Source organism: Engystomops pustulosus, chromosome 6, assembly GCF_040894005.1.
Source record: "Engystomops pustulosus chromosome 6, aEngPut4.maternal, whole genome shotgun sequence".
Classification (NCBI taxonomy): domain Eukaryota; kingdom Metazoa; phylum Chordata; class Amphibia; order Anura; family Leptodactylidae; genus Engystomops; species Engystomops pustulosus.
Genome location: NC_092416.1, coordinates 119,675,636 through 119,688,567, shown reverse-complemented (window position 1 = coordinate 119,688,567; position 12,932 = coordinate 119,675,636). Strand labels below are relative to the sequence as shown.

The following is a 12,932-nucleotide window of genomic DNA, read 5'->3' as shown; positions in this document are numbered from 1 at the left end:
TGAGTAATACCTTGTAAGGTAAGAGAAGCAATGGTTGCTGTTCAGACGTCTCCTTGAGTCAGGCGCTCCTCGAGACAGTTCCTGTGTGGTGTGTCAATAATTCTTCCAGACATTAGAGTGAGTCATGTGCAGCTGATAATGGGATCTTATGTAGAAATAAATAATGTGCATTGTGTTTATTGGTATTGCCAGCCATTCACTGAGGCCAATTTGGGGGTAAAAAAAAATTAGAATGTTTCATTCCCTAGAGATGATACTGCCGAATAGAAGGGATACTATGTAGGATAGACTGGGTGCTTCTAATACAATTGTGGTGTGATGCTGCCTCCTAGTGGCGTAGTGCTGTAATTTCTGTCCGAGAAATGTCAGGACATGCTGGGAATAGCTGACATACAAGTCACAGATGCTAGTCCAGTGGGTCTACACAATGGGGAAAATTTATGAAATTGTTTGTGACATAATTTGAGGGGCCGTTGCAAACTGTGACTGGGTGTCAGAGACCTCTATGGGGGATGTGATACGTCTGCAAATTGTGAGGTTTAATCACGTCCCTGGTCACACTATGCTGTGGCCACTCAGCTTTCTATTGAGAGGGGCGAGGAGCACTCCTGGTAGTGTGACCGAAGCCCAAGACTGTCGCACAAAGTCCACCTGCACACAAACATGCTTTTCCCTTTGTCCGTTTTATGTGGGCTTATGGGGGCTTGTTTTCTGCGTCACAAATTGCATTTAATAGTGATGGTATTCAATATTCCATGTGTACTGGGAAGCCGGAAAAAAATTCCAAATGTAGTGAAATTGGTGAAAAATGCATTTACACCATTTTCTTATGTGTATGTGCTTGGATTTTACAGTTTTCACTGTGCGCCACATATGTCATGTCTACTTTATTTTTTGGGTCGGTGCCTGTAAAAAAATATTCCTCATTTTGCCATTTTCTGGAGCTAATAACGTTTTCATACTTCAGTGTACAGAGCTGTGAGTGGTGTCATTTTTCTTTTGATGACGTTTTCAATGCTACTATTTTAAGGTCTGTATGGCCTTTTGATCACTTTTTATAGAATTTTTTATACAGACTTTGGCCGCTATTTTCCGTTTCTGGATTAAACACTGAATAACCGTTATTATATTTTGATAGATTTGACATTTTGGGACGTGGCGATACCTAACATGTTTATGATTTTTACTGTTTATTTATATCAGTTCCAGTAAAAGGGGGGGGGGGGTGAATTTTTTTTTTTATGTCATTTAAAAAAAAAAAAATTATTATTTCTTTTTTTACTATTTTTCAGACTCTCTAGGGTACTTTAATTTTGTCTGATTTATCCTACCATAAACTGCCATATTACAGTATGGCAGTATATGGTGGTTTACCACATCATTTATTATAATGTGTAAATCGCACATTGCAATGAATGAGTTAAAACGAGACAGCCTCAGGACTTCGTATGCTGTCATAGCAACCTATTGCTGCCCCCTGTGATTTGCCGGAGGCATTTACATGATTAACACCCGTATTTGAGCCAGCGCCAATCGCCCACCTTGTAAGGAGAGGGCTCAGCCTGTGAGCCCTCTCCATACACCTGCAGCCGACATGTGATGTACTATTATGTCACATGTCGGTAAGGGGTCAATGAATTTGGTGAAAGCAGGATCCTTGTCAATGTGACTTTGCATTGTCCTGTGTTCATTTTAAGCAATAGAAAGTCTCAAAATAGCAATTACAATTAAAATTCACTCACACACCAGAGGTGACTCCAATGATATTGATAGACTCCTGCATATTAAATTTTACTTACACTGCCCTGTGTCCTTGTTCTCCGATTGAAAGGTCTCACTGCCAAGACATGCTGCTGTATGGAACTCACTAGTTTTCAGCTCAATGACCAGACTCGATTTTTCAAATCTGCCCAGTCTCACGATAATTGGTTATAACATCGGAATGCTTTAACATATCTGTCACAGGTGGTCGCGGGCTCACCCGTGCCTCTCATCCATCGCCAGCTCGCCGTAGGCGCGACTCACGGACCCCGGCTTCTGCGCTCCCTGCTGCGGCTGCTCCATCATCTTCAGCCGTGCGCACGCGTCCCCGACTCCTAGGGCGCGCGAGCACCGGCTTCTGAAGATTTAAAGAGCCAGCACACCATTAATTGGCGCTGGCCATTCCAGGTAATCTATTTAATCCTGCCTCTTCCTGTGATCCCTGCCGGATCTTTGTGCTTGTGCCCTAGAGAAAGCGTGTTTATGCTGTGTGCTATTTCTGTGTATTCCCGTTGTGACCCCGGTTCTGCCTTTGACTTTGCTCCTTTGCCGCCTGCCTTGACCTATTGCTACGTCTCTGACTCCGATCCTGTGCTGCCCGTCCTGAACGCCTGCCTGTCCCCGACTACGAGATTGCCTGCCGTTTCTGTACCTCGACCTAGGCTGCCACTGCGGACAAGTCACGCCTGTGGAACCACCTGGTGGTACCACGCCACAGCAAGACCATCCTGCTTTGCGGCGGGCTCTGGTGAAAACCGTCATGGTTCATCGTCCGCAGTGGTCCAGAGGATCCACAACCTTGAAGCCTGACAATATCCAGGTGATTTTGAGACAGTTTTCTCATGACACATTGTACTTCATGTTAGTTATAAAATTTATGTGATAAGTTTTGGGTTTCGTTCTGAAAAAAAGTGAAAATTTGGCAAAAGTTTGTAAAAATTCTTCGTTTTCCAAGTTTCAAATGTTCTGCTTTCCAAACAGGAAGTAAAACTACCCAAAAAGTTTGATAATTAACATTTACGGAATGTGTTCTATATGTTGGGATGATATTTTATGCGTCCTGTCATTTTTCTAGGATGTTATGAGGCGCAGAACTTTAAGTGTGATTTTTCTCATTTTCATGAAAATTGCCACAACTCACATTTTGAGGGACAACTCAGCTTCCAAGTGACTTTGAGAGGCCTAAGCAATAGTAAAACCCCATAAATGACCCCACTATAGAAACTTCACCCCTCAACGTAGGTAAAACAACTTCTATTAAGTCTATTAACCCTTAAAGTGTTTCACATGGGTTAAAACAATATGGACCTGCGATTTAGAAATTTATTTTTGAAAAATACATTAATTTAGGCCAAAACTGACAGTTTTATAATAAATTAAATGATGAAACGCTCTGCAATGTTTGATGCCCAATTCCTCCCGAGCGTAGAGATACCCCATATGTGGTGCTAACTGCGGTACGGGCGCACGGCCGAGTATAGAATGAAAGGAGGCGCGATTCACAGCAGATTTGTATTTTCACATTGTACGACCTATAAATTTTTTTGAACATACGAGGCTTATTATTTACGGGATGAGATACAAAGTTTAGATAATTCATTTTGGGAGTCTAAAGCTAAAAATTCATGAGATTTTATTAACTATTTCAAGGGGGACACAAACAAAATCATCAATTTTTATTTTGAATTTTTAGCATTTTTTCCCCCCGCTCACCGTAACATAAAAATAATATTTTATCTTTATTCTCTGGTTCACTACGATTGCAGCGATACCTCATTTATATAGTGTTTCGGATCTTTGCTCAATTTTCCTGAGCAAAACCAATATAGATAGGCGTTGCGTCAGAAGAAGTACCCTTAATGACCGCCGTAAAAAGCCGATACGGCGGTCATTAAGGGGTTAAACTAAAGACCAGCTCTGTTTTACTAATTATCAGGTGTAGAAGAACCAGTGTCAAATATTTTACAAGTTGCCTTGCTGGAATGTTGAGAAAAAGCTCTGTTACATCATTGAGCATTTCATGGTATGTGACAAAGGTGATGTTAATGGGTAAAAAGGACCTTAGATGACATTTGCTTTACCCACCAACAATAAAATCTACCCCATGTATATATTTGATCACTTGAAATCACAGCAGCCTCCATGGAGGATACATGAGGCAGATGTAAGGTCCTTTACCTGATAACATTAACATGACATCACCCTGGTCACATGACATGATGTGCTGAATGGTAAGGAGGCATATGGTGAAGTAGATGAATAAGGCCGTTGGAGAAGGACACATCTTACCTGGCATCAGAGGAGGCAACATTAAAGGAAATCTACCAATTGTTTTTATGCATTGTGAGCCAAACATACCTTGAGAATTCTGTAGCAAAACTGATGCAGAAAGGCATCTTGTTTAATCCCTGATCCGAGTGCCTTTGCTCATAAAACTGGGTTGCCATTCATAAACACATTATACGACGCATCCGGAACTGCCTAGACAGGACTAATCAACCTGAACTGGATGACTTATGCACAACATCCGGATGGATGGGGCAGTGATTGATTACTTCTGCCTGTCAGGGACAAAAAAGTGATAACATCATTCTCTGAAGCAGTGAATAATTAGGGTAAAAGGAAAAGTGCTGAGCCAGCAACTGAGCCTCATTATCATAATTTTATAATTGTTTTTTCAGCAAAACCACTCAATTCAGGGATTAAACAAGATATGTTTCTGCATCAGTGTGGCTACAGCATTCTCAAGCTATGTTTGGTTCACAATGCATGAAAACAAATGGTATATTTCCTTTAAGGCTCCTTTCACACCTTACTTATGCTCCCCTCCTCTCTTCATAGCTACGGCCGTAAACAAGCAGAGAGATAGAGCATGCTCCATCTTTTCCCCGTGCACAGTATGGTGCCACATGTGTGCACTGTACTGCCACCGGGCGCCTATGGCCATCTTTTGGGGCGTATATCCGGTAGTAAACTTGTATGCCATCTCCACACAGCAAGGCTGCTTCAATCAGAATTGGTATTTAAACAGTCCTCCTCATCCTCCTGTTCACATTTTGACATCAGGAGACCAGCACCAGCAGTACCTCATTTCAAGGCTTCAGGCAGGATGTTTTCAGAAGGAAGTGGTCACTGAGCTTAGAGTGTCACAGCGCTTCAGGAGTTTATAGATGAAAAAAATAGTTTCTTTATTACAATTCCGGATAAAAGCATGATACAAGGCAAGGTGCATAGTTGTTCAGCATGGTATCCCAGAGATGACCTACGCGTTTCACTCATTACAGCTTAATCATGGTCTAACATGATCGAATGAAACGCGTAGGTCATCCCTGGGATACCATGCTGAACAACTATGCACCTTGCCTTGTATCATGCTTTTATCCGGAATTGAAACAAAGGAAACAATTTTTTCCATCAATAAACTCCTGAAGCGCTAGTGCCTTTCTTGTTGGATTGCGTCTGTGCCCGCAGTCCGTGGGACATGCTGCTATTCTGTGTGCTGGGGGTAAATCGGCTGGAAGAGGTGAGCTGAACTTTGTGTTTGCACAACATCACAATAGTGTAAACCTTTACAGTTTTCCAGAGATTACCAGAAAGAAAAATATCCAAACTATAGAATATATATAATTTTAGTGAGTAGTGTATATAGTACTCCTGAATAGTCCTGGCTAGAGGTTACCAATTACTAACCTATAGAGCAAATAAGAATTTTTATTCCCAAAGGAAAATAAATCCCACTCTGCCACCTAGTGTCCAAAATGACATACCGCAACAGCACCAAGTTTCAGTGTGTTGTATTTCATATTAAGGTTTGATTATATCATTTCCTACTGTTGAGTTTCTTCAGGGCTCAGTCCTAGGTCCTCCTCTCTTTTCCCTCTATACTGCCCCCTTGGACAAACTACCAGTTTTCAGTAAAATTTATAGGCAGATGATACCAAACTATATACTTCTGTTATGTCAACCCCGACTTACTGGAGAATAGTGATTGTCTCTCTGCTTTATATTTGTAAGGCTACCTATATAAGACTGTGCTGTGTGATAACACAGTGAACAGGGGCCCTTACATAATAGCGAATTAGGACGCAAGGAGACCTTGGCTGCAGGCCCAACAATAGGGTTGACACTAACGACTGCTGGCTTTGGGCTGTGCTGGACTTCAACCTCTTCTTTACCCCATACATTCAATCAGTACATGCTCTTGCCATATGCACTTCAGAAACATTTACAGAACAAATCTTTATTTATATCCCGCCATATTAAACAGACTTACAGATCATATAAATAATTATAAAGTAATAACATGAAGGCCCTGCTCACAAGAGCTTACAATCCATCAGAATATGCTTGCCTTTACTTCCTTATATTTGTCTACCACCATACCAAAGCTCTATTATCTGCCAGCTACATAAATTATTCTTCTACAAGCACTTCTCCTAAACTGCACCAGATCTCTGGAATGCACTACTCCAGACCAACAACACCTCAGGCATGCCCATCACATCATCTTTAGTTCTCTTTTCAATACCCAGCCCTGTGTAATCATACACTCTACGTAGCCCCCCAGCACCTGATACCATTATAAGAGGTTACTCTGCTGGCCCATAAACCATGGATTCTGTAAATATATAAAAAGAATAATTCTGCATGAGCCATCAGCATCTTATATCTAGATTTTTAAAGATAGGCTAGACCAATGTACAAGCAAATCACATCCGGTGTCATTCCTTCTGTCCATGTTTTTACTCTGTAACGTCTTATTTTATTTGTATATGTACCCCATGATTTGTAAAAGGGTTGCCGAATAGGATGATGTTACAGAAATTAAATTTTATTTTTATTATTTTTAGGACAGAAGACTTTGACTACAACACACATCTGGAAAGGATAAATGGACTTGACGTATGGAGCATCACAATGTGGTTTCAGTAGTTTACAACTATCTGAACATGCAGCCAAATTGCAGTGGAATTTACCCTGCGATAGTTCCACAGCCATTCCTGAAAGAACAGAAATGCTGCCATTTTGTTGCATCAGGGGAAGCCGCTACTTTACAAGGCTGCATATTTTCCACATATCTGTGTGTAATGTGCAACGTGTGTGGGTTCCCTAAGAGGCAAAAAGTAACAGCAGTCACTTTCATTACATGTTAAAAGACACTGCAACGCTGTGATATTTGATAGCACAATGTAAGTTGTAATGAAAGCCTTCCATGCGAGATACGGTTTGTTGTATCTATGCCTCTTGTGTGGCAGCAAAACGGTTTCATCTAATTGTATGTGAGACACTCAGTGGGGAAGATTTATAAGTACAGGCGGTCCCCTACTTAAGAACACCTGACTTACATACGACCCCTATTACAAACGGACCTCTGGATGTTGGCATTTTACTGTATTTTAGCCTTAGGCTACAATAAACAGCTGTAACAGTTATCACATGTGTCTGCAATTTTAAAATCCAATTGTCACAGAGATCAAAAAAAACATTTGGCTGGGGTTACAATGATAAAGTATACAGTTCTGACTTACATACAAATTCAACTTAAGAACAAACCTACAGACCCCATCTTGTATGTAACCCGGTGACTACCTGTAGTGTCTAACAGCAAAACGGTTATAGTTACTCAAGGCAACCAATCAAGGATGATCAATAAACTTGAGCAAATCATTCAGATTGCGTCACCCAAGGGGTCCGTCTTTAAAGGAAACCTACCATTTGATTTGATGCATTATGAAGCAAACATACCTTGAGAATGCTGTAGCTACACTGATGCAGGATCATATCCTGGTTAATCCCTGTGCTGAGTGGTTTTGCTGATAAAACAGATATAACATTATAATAATGAAGCTCTGCCCCTTCTATGGCTCCTTCAGCGCTTCTCCTAGCAGGAGAGTTTTTCTCTGCAGGAGATGATGATGCAATCACTTTTCTCCCTGCCAGACAGAATAATCAATTGCTGCACCATCCCCCAGCTGCTGTGTACGAGTGATCTAGCTCATGCTTGACTAACCGCCATTTGTAATTCCAAGCTCACTTGTTTAATGTGTTTAATGTGTCAGCCATGCTGACCCAGCTTTCCAAAGGTCCCTGAATGTTATACCGTATATACTCGAGTATAAGCCGACCCGAGTATAAGCCGAGACCCCTAATTTCAACACAAAAAAACGAGAAAACCTATTGACTCGAGTATAAGCCGAGGGTGGGAAATGCATGGGTTACAGCCTCCCAGTATATAGTATGCCAGCCCCTGTAGCATACAGCCTGCCCAGCCCCTGTAGTAGGAAAAAAAATAACACTGTACTCATCTTTCCAACGTCCCCCATAGGTCCTCTTCTGTCTCAGACAGAAGAGGACCTACGGGTGACGTCAGAAAGGTGAGTTTTGTCTTAATTTTTTTAGTTTACTCGAGTTTAAGCCGAGTTAGGGTTTTTGAGCACAAATTTTGTGCTGAAAAACTAGGCTTATACTCGAGTATATAAGGTAATTGTTATTTCAGCAAAACCACTCAGCTCAGGGATTAACCAAGATATGATCCTGCATCAGTGTAGCTACAGCAGTCTCAATGTATATTTGCTCCATAATGAGACTCAAAAAAGGTTAGGATCGTAAGTGTCGGCAGGGATTCATAACTTAAAGTATTTTACAGATTTGCCATTGGCAAACTAGAAGACCCATATCCAGACACAAAAATTGTGGTTAAAATGTAACTTTTACTTGGTAACCGATAAAAGGCTAATTTTCTAGCGATTCACATTACTGGATACTCAAACTGGTATTTGATTTAAAAATACAGTGCGCTACCCTGGTCTCATATGGCCAGACTTAATTTGCTAGTTTAGTGTCTATTAGAGTACTGGCGCAAATATGTATATAGAAAATGACTTGGCTATACTAATGACAACGCTGGGTGTGTGGTAGCAGAGTGTCTCTGGCAATTTCTGTCAAGAGGCCGCAAGTCTGTGAACTCAAGTGGCCACTTTGTTGTCTCAAAAATGTGTTTTAGATAATATAGACCGAGCATTCATTCCACACTCCTGATGTGGTTGGTATGAGACTATAGTTTAGCCACAGGGATGGGGATGTTCACACTGTGGTCCTAGAGTAGATAGGTCAAGATGGCAATACCTAATCCCTATTGTGAAGTGTGGCTCACTCAACAGACCTTATTGCAGCTCGCACTACATAATTACACACTCAATTGGACACACACTGATATAGATGGCTTGAATTGTCAGAGGCACTGGTTATCCAGAGAGCGATGCACTGCTAATTAAAATACTGAATTAGCCCCCCGACATGTTTCACCAGATAGACTTGCTTCAACAGGGGTCTGGGCTAATAATGATCGGGGCGTGAGACCGCCGAAAATATAAAGACTAAGCTCCTCCTATTCATTCCACCGCTGGCCAATGAGGGGAAACAGTGAGGACCAACCTCCCTATTGTTGAGTAATGATAGGCTTACCCCCTGGGATGATGTGCTGACACGGTACATTGTGGGCGGGCACCGCTGAGTGTGGGGGCTGCAACACGCCCTCTCTGCAGGCGGGCAAACCCTCTCTGCAGGCGGGCAAACCCTCTCTGCAGGCGGGCACCGCTGTTGGTGGGCGCTACTAAGTGAGATCACTCACTAGCCATCAGCTGTTCGTCAGGTGACATTGTCACGTGACTGCCGCTGGCCGTGTCATGTGAACAGTCAAATGACGATGTTGTATGTTGATACTTCGCGCATGACAGCCGACTTCTATATTGTGAAGGCAAGGAATGAGTGTCACTTGTTATACATGGTACTAAGAATAAATAGTAGTTAAGCCACACCACCAAAGGACTGTATTGGTATATTATTGATGTATGTTCATATGTAGATATCTGGAAAGATCAATGTCGCCAGTCGAAATTTTTATTAAAGAATAAATAGGCAATTAGAATAATACTGTCATAATTTTGATAAACCGTAGCCATGCCTAATCCGATTTTTTGGGGAGATGTAAGTAGTGTGCACGAGCAGTACCATTTATGCTCTAGTGTATAGTGACCATAGCGGATCCAAGTTGTGGTAAAGGACTACGGGTATGTGGGACAGGCTAATAGGGCCCTTTCCTGAGGGGTGTTTGCCTGGTGCTTGGTGGACAGAAATGATCCTATATATAGATGGCATATATGTTTTTGTGTTTTGCATTATTTTTCACTTCTAGAATTAAAAGCGTGATCTATTAGGGCGGTCTCACGTCGCGATCATTATTAGCCCAGACCCCTGATGAAGCCAGTCTATCTGGTGAAACATGTCGGGGGGCTAATTCAGTATTTTAATTAGCAGTGCATCGCTCTCTGGCTAGCCAGTGCCTCTGACAATTCAAGCCATCTATATCAGTGTGTGTATGTGTGTGTCCAATTGAGTGTGTAATTATGTAGTGCGAGCTGCAATAAGGTCTGTTGAGTGAGCCACACTTCACAATAGGGATTAGGTATTACCATCTTGACCTATCTACTCTAGGACCACAGTGTGAACATCCCCATCCCTGTGGCTAAACTATAGTCTCATACCAACCACATCAGGAGTGTGGAATAAATGCACGGTCTATATTATCTAAAACACATTTTTGAGACAATAAAGTGGCATCAACCCAAATGGTAGGTTTCTTTAATGAGGGGTCGTTTGTAAGTCGGGTGTCCTCAAGTATGTGACTGCCTGTATGTCTAAGCCCGATTATGTGCTGCTTCGTACTGACTGGTTAATAACTGAAAGCAGAAGCCATAAATAAGATTACTGTTTAATACAGCTGTAAAACACATTTGAAGCTGCTAAAGCAAGAAAAGAACATATTCTATGTGGTTACATCATATGCAGTGCTTCCATATCTGCATATAGGACACAAAGGTGCTGCAGTATAGGCCTACCTGTATATGCGGTGACCACAAAACATTCACAGTGACGCCACGGTCTATTTAACATTAGTGTGAACTATTGTTTCCAAACGTTATACAAATGGCCTCTCTGTAAAGTCAAGTAAGTTCCCTTAGAAGTAATATGCCGTGTGAGTGACCCAGTTGGAAGACTGATCCTTGGTGCGTTTGGCAGAGCTGTGGGAGGTGAAGATAGATTTGTATGCCTCGGATTTACTGCCCACGCTGGGATTTGGCCTCTTAGCTGCAGATGATGATGATGATGAGGATGATGATGAGGCATTCTCTGACGATTTGGGTTCTGCTGTAAGAAGAAAAGAATGAGAAGAGAAGATTAAGAACATTTTACATGTGAATGTTAGTATTAACCCCTTAAGGACCAGCCCTTTTCCGTTCACTTTTCAATCCTCACCTTCAAAAACCTAAAACTTTTTCATTTTTCTGTGTACAGAGCTGTATGAGGGCTTATTTATGCGTAGCAAATTGCACTTTGCAGTGGTGGTATTTATTATTCCATGCCTTGTACTATAAAGCGGGGGAAAAACTCCAAATGCGTACAATCAGTGAAAAAACTTGTGGCCTCAGTTTGTACGACCTTCACAGTGCGCTCAAAATAACACCTCTGCTTTATTCTGTATGATCATGGGGATACTAAATTTATACAGGTTTTATTGTGCTTTAATACATTAAATAAAAATGAAAACCTTGTGCACAAAAGAATTTTTTTTTTGTTATTTTATTTTATTTTTTTTTTAAATTGCCGTTTCACCATTTTCTAACGTTAATAGCTTTTGCATCATTTTCTTGTAGCCCCAGTTTTTACAACAGTGCGTTCCAAATATCACCTCTACTCTATTCTTTGTTTTGGTACGATCACTGGGATACAAATTGTTTCGTTTCAACATCTTTTGACGCCAATAACTTTTGTACTTCGGTGGAGCTGTGCAAGGTGTGATTTTCTTGCACGATGAGCGGTCGTTTTTATTGCTACCATTTTAAGGACAAAAGGAACGATAATCCAGCAGCCAGGCTTGAGCGTAAAGTGCAATAAAACTTCTATTTATTTCATTTTCTTAAAAAAGGCATAAAAAAGGTACCATAATACAGATATCTGACATGTTTCGAACTACAGAGAGTTCTTAGTCATAGATTAAATTCTGCAGGCATTCATTATAAAGGTATGTTTAACGGAAGTAAGTAGCGAGCAGGTAATTAATCACGTCATCAAACCAAGGAGAGGGGGTGGGAAAAAGACCAGTCGGTACATTGAAACATGAAAAAACAAATGTGAAAGGCATAATACTGGTAAGTTAATATATATACATTAAGTCATTTCTTAAATTTTAGCCATAGGGAGATCTGGTTTTCATAGTGAGTATCCAGTATGCTTCTCTGTTACGTAGTGCTTTAACCCAATCTCCACCTCTATTTGGGTGTGTAACCCTTTCAATGGGTACAACTGTCAATTGTAAAGTTTCTCCATTGTGTATATCTCTGCAATGTCTTGAGACAGTAGATATGTGTTGTGGATGATCATTAGAAAGAGACGGATTGACAGGGGCTGATGATATGTAGTATTACAATTTATGAAGGAATGTATTTTATGTTCCGTGTTAGGCTACATTCACACACATGTATGGGGGACGTATATACGGCCGACGTATATACGGCCGATATACGTCCCCCATACACTCCTATGGGCTCACGGCCCTGTACGGGAGCGGTACGGTGCAGCACACGTGCGGCACCGTACCGCTCCGTAGCCCGGGGAAAGATAGGACATGTCCTATCTTTCCCCGTATTACGGCGCCGCGCGCCATTAGTTTCTATGGAGAGGGGCGGGGGTGAGCTGCGCTCACCTCCTCCTCCTCTCCCCGCGCTGCCGTGTGCCCGCCGTACTACGGTGCGGTGGGCTCACGGCAGTGTGAATTTAGCCTTATTCTGTAAAGAGAACACCGATTGGGTTTTCTGTATGTATTTACAAACGGAACAACGTGATGATGCACATTTAAAGCTCCCTTTGAGGGTTAGCCAAGAAGTGGATTTCTGTGTGGAACTAAATAAGTTGGGGGATAATATATCTCCCAGGGTGGCAGAGTTCCTAGCCGAAAAGCGACAGCCTGATTTGAGTATATCATACAAGATAGGGTCTTGGAATAATATAGGCAGATGTTTTTTAATGATGTTGGTAACTGACGAGTATATTTAGTGGAGAATGTTAATTGGTCCGTAATATTTTTGGTCTTCTTAAATCTCTCAGTGTAGAGT

General features: G+C 41.5%; 1 protein-coding gene across 2 annotated transcripts in view; it reads right to left on the bottom strand.

Moving 5' to 3' along the window:
- Positions 1 to 10,519: 10,519 nt before the first annotated feature.
- RTF2 (replication termination factor 2) overlaps positions 10,520 to 12,932 on the bottom strand; it is a 35,583-nt gene continuing 33,170 nt past the window's right edge. The window contains exon 9 of one of the 2 annotated variants that reach the window (XM_072110691.1): positions 10,520 to 10,968. In XM_072110691.1, the coding sequence (XP_071966792.1) occupies positions 10,778 to 10,968 (191 nt within the window). In that variant the 3' untranslated portion in view covers positions 10,520 to 10,777. The remainder of the gene's footprint in view (positions 10,969 to 12,932) is intronic. The other variant, XM_072110692.1, reaches the window with a different exon arrangement.